Source organism: Chlorocebus sabaeus, chromosome 25 (genome assembly GCF_047675955.1).
Source record: "Chlorocebus sabaeus isolate Y175 chromosome 25, mChlSab1.0.hap1, whole genome shotgun sequence".
In the NCBI taxonomy this organism is placed as follows: domain Eukaryota; kingdom Metazoa; phylum Chordata; class Mammalia; order Primates; family Cercopithecidae; genus Chlorocebus; species Chlorocebus sabaeus.
In genome coordinates this window covers 24,058,341-24,074,277 of record NC_132928.1, presented here as the reverse complement: position 1 = coordinate 24,074,277, position 15,937 = coordinate 24,058,341, and the positions used below count along the sequence as shown (strand labels likewise).

The window sequence follows — 15,937 nt, the reverse complement described above, 5'->3', positions numbered from 1 at the left end:
CGGTCTATACTAAAAACACAAAAAATTAGCCGGGCGTGGTGGGCGCCTGTAGTCCCAGGTACTCAGGAGGCTGAGGCAGGAGAATGGTATGAACCCTGGAGGTGGAGCTTGCAGTGAGCCAAGATCATGCCACTGCACTCCAGCCTGGAAGACAGACTCTGTCTCAAAAAAAAAAAAAAAAAATTGGAAAGTTTGAAAGCAGTTAGATAATTGAAGTTATGTCTGCCCACCGACAAGACAGTCAATGAGTGAAAATGAGAAAAATCAAACCCACTGATTGTTTGGATGACCTCATGCTCAGCCTCAGGTCTAGGGCTCCCTGCATCTCCACCACCACTACAAGCCCATTCCAGGACTAGGTGTTTCCATGAAAGGAGAAGGCTGAGTCCATAGGATGCCCCACTCCAGTTCATTACAACTCCTCCACTCTAATGGTACCAGTGGCTATGAGACTTTTCCAATGAACAAATTCAAATATCTGGTTCAAACCTAACTTGGCGAACTAGGTTTGCTACGTGTGGCAACCACAGAATTGCATTACAAAGGTAGGACTGAATCAGCACTTCCACCTCGACCTGATGGCCCGTAGTTGACTTAGATCAGTGAGGTACAATCTAAAGCAGTGGCGAACCTTACAAACGGAAGGACCAATTTTCTCCTAGCCCTAGCATCAACGCAATTCTGTGGAGGACTACATGCTGGGACCTAGGATAGCGGGGACTGAGACCACAACAGCTTGGTTTTATAGCTTTAACCTGAAGTCTTGGGCAGTCGTGAGCAGTTTTGAGATCTTAAACCTGGCACTGCTTTTCACGAGAGTGCTGGTTTGGTTTCTTGAGCCCCTCCCCAGGGCAGGAAACAGAAGCAGGCTTAGATCTGGGACAGGACTCTGAACACAATCTACAACCAGGACAGGCCTCGGGTAGCCACTTTCCCTGAGGTATCCCCATGCTAACTGCCTGCTCAAGGGCCAGTGAAGTTTATCCCTAAACCTTGCCATCCTTTTCAAGTGAGGCCAGCAGTGTTAACCCCTGGGGAAAGCTTTCAGTATCTGTGCCACCTCCAATGTCGGGATAAGGGGATTTTTCAGAGGGCCCCAGGCACTTGCATGGTTTATCCAGTTTTTAATTTGAACTGTATGATACTGTCCTTTTTTTGTAGATCAGACACGATTAAAAAAAAATGTAATGTGTTCATCCTCACAATAGAAATTATGAGAAAAATGTAGGGTATGGAGTGGAAAGAGCAACATTTGGAGAGCCAGACTGGGTACAAATCTCAGTTCTCTCACTTTCTTTCATCCAACAAACATACACTGAGTTCCGGTATGTGTCTGGAACTGTTCCAGGAGCTGGACACAGAATGGTGATGAAGACAGATTGGTCCTGCTCTGCATGGCCCATGCTAATGCATGCTTATCTTCTGGGGCTGCTTCTGAGCTCAGTAATGCTGGGCCAGTCACTTGGCCTCTCTGAGCTTCTGCCAAGTGCTGTGAGAGTTAAATGGGATGATAGGCATTTGGCCCAGGTTGCACTGGTGGCCTTCAATAAATGGTAGTTCCTGTTATTTTACTGTGGCTCATAGAGAACTCCTGATAAATATTTGTTGAATGGAAATGCCTTGGAATGTACTGTGGGAATCTCCAAGCCCTTCCCCTAAGATCCCTGAAGCTAGAAACCACTGCAGGAGAATGATGTACCCGGAGCAGAGGCCACTGTCAGCAAAGCCCAGAGATCCTGGAGACCCCTGTTCCCTACACATTCTGTGACCTGAAAGAGACCAGCTGCTGTCAGTTGTCATATAAATCAGGAGGGCAGTCAGCATAGGAGGGGTTTCAGGGAGTTATAATCTGGTTCATCTGTTTTTTTTTTTTTTTTTTTTTTTTTGACGGAGTCTTGCTGTGTCCACTGGGTTGGAGTACAGTGGTATGATCTTGGCTCACTGCAACCTCCGCCTCCCTGGTTCAAGTGATTCTCCTGCCTCAGCCTCCCAGGTAGCTGGGATTAAAGGTGTGTGCCACCACGACCAGCTAATTTTTGTATTTTTAGTAGAGATGAGGTTTCACTATGTTGGCCAGGCTGGTCTCAAACTCCTGACCTCAGGTGCTCCACCTGCCTTGGCTTCCCAAAGTGCTAGGATTACATGTAGGTGGGAGCCATCACTGTGGTTCATCCTTCTTAATAGGCATAAAATCATTTAATTCCCCCAAAATAATGGTCAGATTTATCAACTGAAGGAAAGCAGAGGTTCAGACCTCAAAGGAGGCCCAAAATTTACCTGTAGGAATTTCTGATTTTAAGGTATCACCACACATTTGGCTCTAGTTAGTAAAAGGACATGCACGTTGAGCAGTCATTCCCCCAACTTGCCACCCAGTCAAGTCACTGGCGTGAATACAGATGTGAAGTTACAGATTCCTTTTACAGCCCAGGGGCCTATTTTCCAGGCTCTCTGTGCAAAGAGGCCATGTGGCTATTTCACGGGTCAGGCTGCACACCGTTTAAACCTGCATAAATCATGCCGGGCAAGGTATTAACAAGTGCAAAGTTGCTATCTAGCAGTATAGCTTATGATAGTACCTTCGCTGTCATCACTGTCCTGAGCTCCGTCCAGCTCTCTGGGTCCATTCATCACAGGTGGTGCACAGGGAGGTGAGACCAACAATTGTACTAACTTTTTTTCATACAACTTTCTGGTGGAAGCTGAGGAAGAATTTGGAGAACAAATTAAATTGTTGTTTTTTTTTATATGAGCCTACTGGGTTCAAGGTATTTCATAATTCAGATTTTTATTCTTATCCCTTACATTATTGGTTAATTATGGCTTTTTTGTTTTTTGAGACAAGGTCTCACTCTGCCTCCCAAGCTGGAGTGCAGTAGCATGATCTCAGCTCACTGAAGCCTCTGCCTCCCAGATTCAAGCGATTCTCCTGCCTCAGCCCCTCCAGCAGCTGGGACCACAGGTGTGCGCCACTACACTCGGCTAATTTTTGTATTTTTAGTAGAGACGGGTTTTGCTATGTTGGCCAGGCTGATCTTGAACTCCTGACCTCAAGTGATCCACCTGCCTCAGCCTCCCAGTGCTGAGATTGTAGGTATGAGCCACTGCGCCCTGCCCAATTATGGCTTTTTAAACGAGGTAGACTCGCAGCTGTTCAACTCCTTCCTTCGTTTCCACAAACACTTAGGTGATACCTGTATGGATTAACCACAGAGTCAGGCATTGGACACATCTGAGCAGACAGACAAGGCTGTGCATCCTATCTATGGGGAATATAGATAATAAATAAATAGTTAACAAGGTCTACATACTAAAAACAAAACAAAAAAATTGAACCACATAATAAAGAGTAACTGGTTTTTCACTGATGAAAAACACCCAATCCATGGGCTGGGTGTGGTGGCTCACACCTGTAATTCTAGCACTTTGGGAGGCCAAGGCAGGTGGATTACTTGAGGTCAGAAGTTCGAGACAAGCCTGACCAACATGGTGAAATCCTGTCTCTGCAAAATACAAAATCATTAGCTTAATGTGGTGGTGTATGCCTGTTATCCCAGCTGCTTGGGAGGCTAAGGCAGGAGAATCCCTTGAATCTGGGAGGCAGAGGTTGCAGTAAGACAAACACCCAATCCTAATCTGTAAATAGGATTTGGGTATATTTATTGCCTCTTCCCTCTTTGTGGTTTTCTGTTTTCTCTATGTTCCTATTTCTGTTTTAATGGTTTTATTGCATATGTTCCTTCTATTGTAAGTTGTTTATAAACCATAAATGACAAGTCTCTAATATTTGCTGCATACTGTACATACGTAGTATTGGGCCAGGTGAAAATCCAAGCTTCTCAAGTTGGTTCTGCAATTTACAGTCACTCAGACACTTCACATCCACCATGGTGATAGAAGTTTGGCCTCTTTTCTGATGGTAGAATCCTTGAAATAGCAAAACATTAAATGCATTAAGACAACCTTACAAATAAGTACTAAAATGTTACCAATCCACGTAAGTGTTTATAACCCTATCTCCCCAACCTCCTAGGTGCACAGGCAATAAAGCAAAAATCAGCACTTTCTACTTCTGCCATAAATCCCTGCTGGGATTAGTTGCCTCCATTGTAAAACTGGATGGGTGTCATTTTCCCCAGTGTCTTTAGGGCTCAATTATTTATAACTGTTCTGTTCAATGAATATGAGAAAAATCTTCTGGACAAAATAAACAGATACTTCCATTACTGCTCAGGAACTCTGAGTAAAACTCAAGCTCTGAGAAGATAAGAACTTAATTAAATATGAAAGAGCTAAGAGTTTTTTTTTTTTTTTTTTTGAGTTAAATAAAAGTTATTTATCCCTGCCCTCCTTTTGATGACAGGACAGCGAGTACAGAGCATTCAGTTATTGCAAACAGTAGCAGCTTTCACACTTGTAATTTAACTCTGAACATAACAAGATGGTAGTTTTTAATTAACCGCCAGCAGACTTAGTAATTGCTGAATTGGCATTTGAAAAAAAGTCAGCTATTCACTCTCTGGCACACAAATTGATTCATATAGATTTATGCAAATCTTGATATGGCTTTCCAAATCTGCACAACCTCAAGTTCAATCAGTTTTATCCAGTTGATCCCTTGGTCTCCCAGAGTTGACCCTTCTACCTACGTGACAAAATCCACAAAAAGACAGACCCATTTGTCAAACCTTTTAACAGAGATTTTAAAATTTTGGAGTTTATTATACCACATTTCTATCATGTTTCAAGGCTTAATACTGCAGTGAAAACAACAGCAAGATAATTATTCAGCGTAGGAGGACTAGACCAATTTTAAATAATGACTTTGCTTTTGTTGGTGATCAGTCAATGTCCAATTAGGAAGAACACTGTATACAAGCTAGAAAAAGTCATGAATTGTTATATATAATAGGGTTGTTCTGGAATACCTAGTTTGACAGTTCTCTACTTTAAAGCAATGCTTTAAAGAGCGTCACATTCTAGCACACATAGTAGGTACCTAGTAAATGTTAGTTTCCTCCTTTTCTGTGTGTTTGGGAAACTGACTTAACACTTTTAGGCCAGTGGGAAACAAACTAATGCTAGGAAGAAAAAGGACAATACACCTCAGCACCTCAGATTTTTTTTTTTTCTTTCCTTTTTACTGGAAGCTAGCTTCGGCAGATCCTGTGACATTTGTTCCTGAGAACAGCTGTCTGTTGTTTCACCAGCTTCCCAAAAATAACCTCCAATAGAGCCCTCATCAATTTCAAGTGACACTAGACAATTGCCTAGAGGGAACACACATATGGAAGAAAAATATTCAAATGGAATCCAACTGGATGATTAATTCACTTACCCCTTCACATGGTTATCTAAAGTCTATGCAATCGAGTTGGTTACTAAAGCTGAGTGAGTTTCACCCTGAGGTTTCCACTAGCAACCAGTCCCTTTTTGCCTGTTAGATATTATGGTAATCATAATACTGACAGTGTGACATCAGTAACCCCCATAGCAACAGATTGATGTGCAAATCAGATTATTAATTGAACCTAAGTTCAAACAGAAGGAGGTACTGGTCGACTTCATAGGCACACTGCCATGATAAAATGTCAAGAGATGCAGAGAAGTTATCATTATGCACAGTAAGTAAGGAGCTGCTACTAAACCAAATGGTGTCAAGAAACCAGGAAGAGAAAGGAGAAATCAAACAAACTCAAGTGTCTAGACCACCCATTAAAAGGCCCATATTAGTAGTTGGGCAATTTGACCATATACTCCAGGGAAAATAGGAAAGTGGAAGAAACCTATATTAATTTGTTAAGGATTATTCATTTAAGAAAACAAGAAATCAAGATGGAGGGCAGATAAATAATAATACATTGCAGAAGTTTGATGGATTTGCCCTTTTCAAAGCATTTTCATATCTCATTTCATCCTCTGGACACTTTTATAAGACAGCTGAGACAGATATTATCATCTACATTGCAAAAACCTACTTGGTGTTGCCTTATTTTGTTTAAGGAAAGATCTGTGAGACTATTAGCCTGCATCTTTCAAGAAAGACTGCTTAGATTTTAAAGACGTGTGCAAGACAAAATGTAACTGTGAGAAAAAGCAATGCCTTCATTAAATTGCAGGGATAGAGGGAATGATCCGAAAGGGGTGAAGAGGACAGGGGAGCCAGGCTGCTTAGAGTCAAATCCCAGTTCTGTCATTTTCCAACTGGGTGACATCACATCAGGTAAGTTACTAATTTCACTGTGTCTCCTCTTCTTTGTCCATAACGGGGGATAATAAAAATGGTACCTGTTTCAAAGGGCTATGTTATTCAATGAGTTATAATACATATAAAGTACTTGGCACATAGAAAGCATTATATAAATGTTTTCCATTATTCTACTCATGAGCCCTAGCCCCAGAAAGTTCCCACATCCAGTATCTTCCTCAGGAGGCTTCATCTCATTTACACTTGCCCATGGGAGTCTATAGTTGCAGTCCTTTCCAGATTCTGGGAAAGAGCTGAACGTCTTTGGGTGGATGGTTATGAAAGCTATTGAGTCTCCCAGGCTGTGGCTCCGAGGGCTATGGCTCCACAGTTTCTGAATAGAGCATCAGTTTTCAAACAAACATGTAATGCAAACATTTACCAACATCCAAACATTGCATTCACCAAACAAAGACTTTGAAAATTGACACATTTGTTTCCATCAAAGCAAATAAATGATAGGCTTGGGTTATTAGGATGCACAAGCATTTTGTTTACATTTCCCAGAATTGCTTTCAACAAAAAAGCAGCCAGCAGGTGGAACTGCTTCCATTTAAACAGTTTGACTATTGGGATGAAACAGACATTTCTAGAATATTTTCTTGGTTAAATCTCTGGGGTTTAAAACAAGCTAGGTTGAAAAGGATTAAATCAGATGATTTCAATCAACATCTATGGGTTGAACCCTATATCATGTGCAAACTATTCTGCTTGAAATTATTCTCTTGAAAACCCACCAGCATAGTTATGATTCTATTGTCAGCATTATTCCATTTATGAATTCCTGTACTCTGTGCTATCCTGAAATATTTGGTTTAATTGTTTGCAGCACACCATCTCCCTCAGTTTTATCTGTGCAGTCCTGAGCATTAGCTTGTTTTTTGTTTTTCACTCTCCCCATGGCTGCAAAGATATTTTATTCCATTTCTTGAGGGAAGCAAGTTTTAATTGCCAATTGACTACGTATTCAACATGATAAGGTATCTAAACCCTGAGAGCTTCCTCTTTTCATTAAAATGTAGATCCAATTTCTCTTCCCTTAATGCCACATGCTGTTATTAAACTGAAATAACGGAAATAGTAAAAGCCAGATGTCACTTCAGTCTCAGGTTTGACGTGGGGCACAATTTCCTCTCCTCAAATTTAATCTTCGAGTTATTTACTAACCCCATTCTTTGGAAGAATGCACAATTTAAATGTAAATGCAATTTACATAGGGGAGAAGATAGTAGATTTGCAGTTTCAATTGCCAATAACCATTTGCAAAAGGAGAAATCAACTAAAGCAAAGATCAGCAGCTGTCAGTCTAAAGCCCGCATCACTCACCATTCTCAGATAACTTTCCTCCTGAAGCCACCTGCCTCTGAGCCTCCACTATGCAGGCAAAAGGAAGTGGAAAGCGGAGGCATTTCCCCAGACATTTCAGGCCGAATTTACTACTGACTGGAGGGAAAAGGGAGAAGTTTGGGTTTCACTGAGCTGATCTGGTTGGCATCATTGTTGAAATCATTAGCTGATCAATTTCTTTCAAAAATTATTTATTGATCATCTCCTGTGGGATAGGGGTTATGCTTGGCCTAAATCAAGGAGAGGTAGAGGCAAATACAAAGATGCAAAAGCTATAGCCCCTCTTTCAAGGAGCTCACAGTCTCCTTAAAGAGAAAAGGAAACAAATAGCTACAAAAAATAAGATAAAGTGTTAAAGGAATGCTGCAGGAGCCCAGAATCTGAACCGTAAGGGTCCAAAGGTACGCTGAAGCTGAGACTTCCAGGACGAGCAACAGTTTTCCCTATAAACAAGGGGCTGGGGACAGACATTCTAGGATGTGGTAAGCGAGATGAGAAATGAGTCAGGTTGAATAGGTGGATCCTTCCAATTTGTGAAGGATCTGGTGTGCCATGCTAAGGGCTCTGCCTTCACCTCTGGGCACACGTAGAGGTTTATAAGTAGCTCATGGTATAATTACACCTAGTTTGATATTGAGTGGAGGATGAATTGGTAAGGAACAGTCTGGAGGCTACAGGACTCCTTGGAGGTTATTACAACAGTCTAGAAAAGAGATGATTCCATTTGGGGGAGGACTAGAGAGGAAGATACACGATTCATGAATGATTTAGAAGGCAGAATAGCCACAACAGGATGGCTGATTATGTGTTTCCTCTTCACTTCACTTGCATAGGCACCATCTCAGTACAAATCTTTTGTCTCAGGCATGAGCCTGCTTACATAAGGAACCATATGGAGTTTGGTCTACACAGCACTGACACTTTAAAAATTATTCTGCACTTGTCTAGTCAACCCTTGATTATCCACACTACTTGAAGGCAGCAGCAATGCAGATAATCCGTAACTCTCTTCTGTTTGGCTTCGGAATTAATTACACCTTTTAGAGCAAATTTGCTTTCCTAATTAATCTTTCCTAGGCTAATATTAAAATTAACTAATATTCTCTGAGCCCACGCCAGCTGGGCAGGGGAAGCGGGGAGGTGGGGAGGGGGAGGACGGGGAAGTGGCTCAGGCTTAAGCTGAGCAGCAGGAGGATGCCAACGCCACATTAAAATTCACCATGGATCATCCGCAGAGCTCGTGAGCCGGGTCTAGCTCGTTGAGAGGTGGCTGTATAATTAAAGACTCAAACCCCTTGGGAGTTCAGTTACTGAGCACCTACTACATACCAGGCACCCTGCAAGGCTGCAGATGAGGAAAAGAGTAAAGCCCAGTAGACTCCACTCTCAAGGAGATGCTGGTGTAATGGGGTAAATTAAAGAGTAAACAGAACCTTTACTCAAATGCACTGAAGGTTCTGGCAGAAGCATCTTCCCTTCAAAAGCATGAGGCATGAACAAGGTTGATGGAGGAAAAAAAACCAACAAGTGTGTATAACAAAGGGGAAAATGCTGCCTAATTGCCATTCTATAAACATAATAGCAAAAATGCTTTTAATAAAATGAGTGCATATAATTTCTCCTTTCAATAATCCAAATTAATAAATTATTTTAATCTGGAGCAAGACGTGATTTTTCCTAGCAATTTTTGGAACTATGATACTCCAGTCCCAAGGTCTCCTCCGCAGTGCCTGGAGCTGCCATGGAGGGGTGGGGGACACAGAGCAGCTCCACTCCAGGGGAGCCAGAACGACTCCACCCTCATCTGCTTTACACACTGGACTCCCATGAAGAGTACACTTAAAGGAACACTTCCCCTGCTATACAAAGTTAGGAAGGTATCCATCTGCCCTATTTTCTGAGCTGCTGCTTAAAACCTAAATGGTCCTAGCCTCCTGTCCTGTCATGAAAGCAAATCAGACCTTTGATGCCGGTAAATCAAGAGCTTGGGGGCCCCTTTCCTGGAATCCTGTGAGTCCTGCATACAGAGATTTATGATACATAAACCACATGCAAGAAATTTTGGACAACCCACAGGGATAGATAAACATATAAGATGCAGTTCTTCAAATGGATTACATTCTAGATGGAGAAACCAACCAGAAACACACATGGGCAAAGGTAAGAAGTGAAAATTCATAATCAAATACCAATACAGTGGTGGCCATAAATGCCGAAGAAGGTCAGAAACAGAGAAAAATCTCCCCTGGTTGGGGGTGGTGTTGTTCAGGGAAAGCTTCCTGGAGGAGGTAGAACTCAGAGTGGGACCTAAAGAACAGGTAAGGTCTGGATTGGCAGGAAGCAGAAGGATGGGCATTGTAGGCAAAGGCATATCATGAACAAGGCTTGGGGGTAGAAGTGGGGATGAGACCAGGCTGGCTTCAGCAAAGGGTGCGTTTTAGCTAAGTGGATGGGTATGGTGGAACTAGCTTGCAGACAGCTCCAGGATTTCCCTGAGGGTGTTTAGGCCCACAGATCCCTTCAGGTTCCAGGATCCTTCAGGTCTGGGGCCCTCTGCAGCTGACGATGGGTTGCCACCCTGGAGGCCTCTGAAGGAGGGTGTTCAGGGCTGTCAAGAAGAATAATCTAGCAAGGCAGGGCAGGATGGGAGAAAGAAGGCAGGGAGGGAGACCAAGTGGGTCCCTCACCCCAATCTCTGTGAATAATGAACAGTAGTGGAGGAGATGCTGGGAAGCTTTCGATTACCGGAGTCACTAACCAGGAGCTCAGGAAGCCCCAGGGGACCTTGAGAGGCAATTTCAGAGTGGTTAGGAGAAAAGGCTCCAGGGTCATACTGCCTCTGGTTGTATTCTGGATTTTTGTATCACTGCCTCTATTTGTGTCACTTACTAGCTGGACCCTGGCTTTCACATCTGTGAAATGTAAATGTAGTCATAGCACTACATTCCTTCCAGAATTTTTAAGGACTGAGTTAACACATCTTAGGAGCTAAAAACACTGTTTTCTATAAGTGCTCACAGTAAGTGCTCACAAGTGTGAACTGTGAGTAAGGTTCCAGTATGACAAAATGGCTCTGGGGTCCTGCACTGGGATTCTTGCTAACAAGGGGACATCACTCATGATTGGGGCATCTTCCCATCTCATTTGATACCATAGCTCACCCCTTTACCTGGAAACTCGGGGAAACTGAAAGCAGCTTCTCATAATAAAGGCTAGTCGGGATCTGCTTTTTCTCAAAAGAACATTTGAGAGAGAGAGACAGAGAGAGAGAGAGAGACAGAGTGCACACTCAAGGGAACGGGTTTCCACTGCAGTACACATGGTAAGGAGCAATGTCATGAAATAGGAGACCACACAAACCAAGACGGCAAGGACATTGTGGGACATCCATTCCTGTCCTTAAAATCCAGGAGCGTATAATTCCCATGGCTTAAAGGAGACTCTGTACCAGCAGGGATCTGAAGACAGTCACAGAAAGATAATAAAAGTGGAAGCAAAAGAAGACAGAAAAAGTAGCAGCATAAAATGGAGAAGGAATGAGGCTGAGATGGAAACCCTCATGGCCGATACATAGACTGTACCTACAGGAGGATCTCCAAATTGACAAGGCCTTCTAGCAGCCATACAGTTGTCTAGTCAATTCCATACTCATGAAATGGAAACAAACAACTGTCCCAGAGCATTGTAACAGTTCCTGGTACCAACGAGAAGTGTGGATGTTTCCTGAGGATCCCGAGTGTGGAAGGCAATTGGGTGACTGGCAATGGGTTAGGCTGGAAGACTGGTAGAGGGCCAGACAGCCAAGGGCCTAGGAAGCAGGATAAGGAGCTCTTAGGCTTTATCTTAAGGACAGTGGGAGCCACTGAAGGTTTTATGGTGGTTTTTTGTTTCCATAATTTTAAAACATTTACAACGAACATAAGTCAATTACAAGCAAGTAAAGTGAAAGCATAATGAAACCCGCATATATTCCTCACCCTGCTTCAACTGTTGTCAACATTTTGCCAATCCTGTTACCAAAAGCTTGGAGCTGGGGAGTGATGCCATGACAGTTATCTTTGAGAAAGAGCCCTCGAGGTGCTATGGAGGGGATGAGAGGAAGGGTGCAGGACTGGGTACAGGAGTATCGTTAGGTTGCAGCAAACCATTCCTTCATTCATTCAACAAATATTTCCTGAACCCTACCACATGCCTTGCACTATTCTTAGTGCTGTGAATACAAGGTTAAATAAAGCAAATGAGGTTCCTGCCCTCCTGGAGCTTATGTCCTAGGAGGGAAAAGCAGACAAACAAGCAAATGGAGTGAACAAGAACCTTTCAGAATGTGATAACGAGACAGACTGATGTGACAGGGAAGGGCTTGGGATGAAAGCACTTTGATTTAGACTAGATAGTCAGGGAGGACCATGTGTGTGTTCCTGGAATGGCAAGAAAGTCAGGGAGGCTGGCATAGCATGAGAGAGAGGGTGGTAGACTGGAGAGCAAGGTGAGAAAAGATGTTGGCTTGGACTAAGTAACTAGGTGGGGATGAAGAGAAATAGATTTGAGGGAGATTTAGGAGGGAGAGCCAACAGGATATGAGAATTTGGTGACCGATTGAGAATGGGGTGGAGAGTGGAGAGTGTCAGGAATGAGTCAGATTTCTGGCTTGAATATCTCAGTAGACAGAGGTGCCCTTCCCTGAGACAGGGAAGAGAGGTCAGGCGAAAAGTCCAGATCTCCACATGGCTCCATCAGAGCCTTTCAAAGTGAGGGCCTGGCAACGGGAAGCCACTTCCACCACCAACCCCAGTCAAGTAACCAGCTATCCATGCAGCTTCTGGATCAGACTGTTGCCTCAGGCAATTCCAAGTGATCATCACCACCATCCCCTACCCTCCACAGGTGGCCCCACCCCACCTCCACCTCCAATGACCTAGAGAGTATGGAAGGACACTTCTGGTCCAGTTTAATTTGCTTGGGCAGCGGAGGAGATGAAGGAGATGCTGCAACTATTTTAGCACAGCCTTGTGGGGAGGGTGGGTACGTTGAACTGAACCAGAGGAATATGATATCCATGCTGGTGGTGTTTCAAAGACTGACCTTATCATGATGGTAGGGGTCCTCTGAAGCCCTGTCAATGTCTCAGGACCTTTTGTGACTTGGCTCATTTCGATGCTGCATTGTGTCAGGCAGATATGAGGGCTGAGATTTAAAAGGATCAGGATTTTGCTGGGAGGCAATATGCAGGTCTGGGCTAGAGGGAAATCTGGAATTAGAACAACCATTATACCTTCACACTGTGACTTTTGCATGGTGGACAGATTTATTAGAAGAGGCATAAAAGGTGGCCTGTGGAGATAGCTGGGGTGGGGGGAGGAAGAGACCCCCAAATGCAATCTAAACCAGAGATCACAATGGCTAGCGCAGGTCTCTGTTTCTGGAAATGACTCCTCTACTCTCCTTAGCATGCTTTTTAGCTATTATCTGTCCTTGCCGCACCTTGCCCGAGAAGGGCATTTTTCTTGGCTATTTTGATGTTGGGGGATGGGGGAAGCAGGGACAGGCATTTGGGGTCATTGTCTGGGAATGAATCCTGGACAGCAGGAGGCTGCTGCTCTCACTCCTCATCCCCATCATCTGTCACCCAGCGAGGGCAGCCGGCAGCCAGGCCGCGGACTGCCTAATGAAGACAGAGAGGTGGTTCCGGCTGTGCACAGGTGCCGCTTCCCCATTAACAGAGGTGACATTCCGAAACACTACTCATTACAGAGCAGACATTGGACAGGGCTGGGACACATATTAATGGCAACAGGGCCAGCCAGCGTCTGTCTCAAATCCCACTGCCCCTGAGAGAGCAATCGAGAGAGCGAGAAAGAACCATCCTGAGTGTCAAACCAGCAGGCTCCTCACTTTGCAGAGAAAAATGAATTCTTGCCACATAGAAGGCCAAGTCATTCTCTCTGCTGCTTGCACACCCAAGGGTCCTCAGCTTCAGGCCCGCCCAAGTGTGGACCAGCTCCCGTAGAAGCCCCCAGCTCCTTCCCTCTTAGGAAGGGCTGTGCTGCAGACGGCTGGGCAGGAGGAGCATCCTTAAATCAGACCCGGATCTGAATGGAGCCCATGAAGTCTTGTTTTAGAGATGGGCATGGGCCCCAGTTGTAACTAGGAAGTATAGAGGGAGGCTATGGAGAACTTCCAGACGGAGGGTTGTCAGGGACGGGGTGGGAGAGTGGGGTAGGGGTAGACAACCAAAGTCAGACGAGGTAAGAACAGGGCAGATCTCCCTCCTGGAATGGGATGCGTGCTTCCTATGATTCAGGAGAAAGCCGCCCATCACCGTGGAGAACCAGGAATGGCAGACCATGCGGACGCCAACAGTTTACGCAGCTCCTCAGCTAGGTGCAAAGTGGCCAAAGGAAGAGCCGGTCTTCCACATGCACACCTCCGCGCCCACGTTGCCCCAGGAGCATCCCACTCGGCCGAGGGACCCCCGAGGCAGCCGGCGAGGCGCACTGCGCACGCGCACTCAGGCCGCCGTGCCCGCCGCCCTCCCTCCGCAGCAGGGCGTCCCCGCCTCCGCACCGCTCAGTTTTAAACCCGCAGCAGACGGAACTCGACTTAAAAATAACTATTTTGACAGTTCAGATGTAAATATGTGAGTGACGCGTGGGGCTGTTTTTCCTTCACACTTCCCCTCACCCCTCGCTCCCTACCCCAGCCCAGTTCGGCTGAGGCTGAGATGATGGGAGAGCGCCGTCTGCAGGATGCTCCCCAAAATGCAGCAGGAGGAAGAGACTCGTCCTAGAGCGCCCAGCGAGCTTGGGGGTGGGGAAGAGGACCCCAGCTCACTTTCACCGCACACGTCACACGCCTTTTGGGGATAAGCAGATTTACACACTATTTATTGTCTATTACTTGAAAAAGGAGACGTTGGCCAACACACAAGTGAGCTAATTTAATCATTCCTGACCTCTCCACACCCTGTTTTCAGTTCAATTTGACCTGTCGATATTGACCGAATGTCTACTTCCTACCCAACACCGTGCTAGACGCAGGGGAACATGTGACACGTGCAACTCGCACACTTGCGATTCCTAATCTTTTCAACGAACCTTTCAGTTAACTCATATTGAACACCTGCTTTATGCCAGGCTGGGAGCTAGGTGAGCACCTGAGCACAGGCTATCTGACTTGACCCCTGCAAAAACTTGTGGCTATTATTATCTACATTTTCCATATGAAAAACAGAAGTCTAGGGAGATTGAGTGACTTCTGTAGGCTGCCACAGATAGTAAAGACAACAAGTCTTGTGCTCTTCCCTCCATAGCCAATTGAGTGGAAGGGTGGTGGAGGCACTCTACAAGTAGGGGAAACTGAGGTCCAGACAGAAAAAGCTGCATGTCTGTCTGGTCACCAAAACACATTTTAGCTGGGGCAAAGCTGGGACAACAACACAGAAGCTTTTTTTTTTTTTTTTTTTTTTTTGAGACTGAGTCTCGCTCTATTGCCAGGCTGGAGTGCAGTGGTGTGATCTTGGCTCACTGTAACCTCCACCTCCCAGGTTCAAGCGATTCTCCTGCCTCAGCCTCCAGAGTAGCTGGGACTACAACTGTGCGCCATCACGCCCAGCTAATTTTTGTATTTTTGGTAGAGACGGGGTTTCACCATGTTGGTCAGGATGGTCTTGATCTCTTGACCTCGTGGTCCACCCGCCTCAGCCTCCCAAAGTGTTGGGATTATAGGTGTAAGCCACCATGCCGGGCCAACACAGAAGCTTTAGGATTGCCAGCCTGCACGTCCCTTCCCAATCTTCTGGCCCCAGGCAATGTGGTGGGGCGTGACAGACCCCATGTGATGTCTTTGAGGTTCTCACTGCCTCTTTGAAAGAAGGGTAGGGAAAAGGTAGCAGGAGAAAAGTTAGAGAAAGGAAGAGGAAGAGAAAAGGAGGGAGGAAGGCTGAAGAGTGGACAAGCAAAAGTGTGTGTAGACATGCACGGCCTGGCCAGGTAGTGCAATGAGATGGGGAAGTTCAGAGAGCCCCCAGCAACTCCTCCTTTCTGTGCTCCCGGTCTCCCACCGGGTGGGGCCTCGCCCTCCTTGGCCAGGTATGCACTGGTCTCATGCTCTTTCCTCTCATCCTAACAAAACCTGCTCCAAGAGGAAATCTGAAGTAATCACTGATGCTGTGGGACAAGTGCCTGAAAACTGACCAGTGTTTGCTTCCCTTCTGGATTACAAACCCCAAGGGATCAAAACCTGAAGTCAAAGAGAGAAAGCACTCATGAAATTTCAGATGTCAGACTTTGGAGAGGAGAGGAATTTGGGAACAATATGTCTCACCTGTGACAGAAGAGGCTTCCT

The 15,937-nt window shown here is 45.1% G+C and overlaps 1 protein-coding gene across 5 annotated transcripts in view; it reads right to left on the bottom strand.

The window, feature by feature from the left end:
- LEMD1 (LEM domain containing 1) overlaps positions 1-15,937 on the bottom strand; it is a 72,772-nt gene that overhangs the window by 32,392 nt on the left and 24,443 nt on the right. For all 5 annotated transcript variants that reach the window (XM_073011560.1, XM_007988736.3, XM_007988735.3 and 2 more), the window contains exons 2-3: positions 3,808-3,927; positions 2,580-2,702 (exon numbers count right to left, since the gene is read on the bottom strand). In XM_073011560.1, coding sequence (XP_072867661.1) covers positions 2,580-2,702; positions 3,808-3,889 — 205 coding nt within the window. In that variant the 5' untranslated portion in view covers positions 3,890-3,927. The remainder of the gene's footprint in view (positions 1-2,579; positions 2,703-3,807; positions 3,928-15,937) is intronic.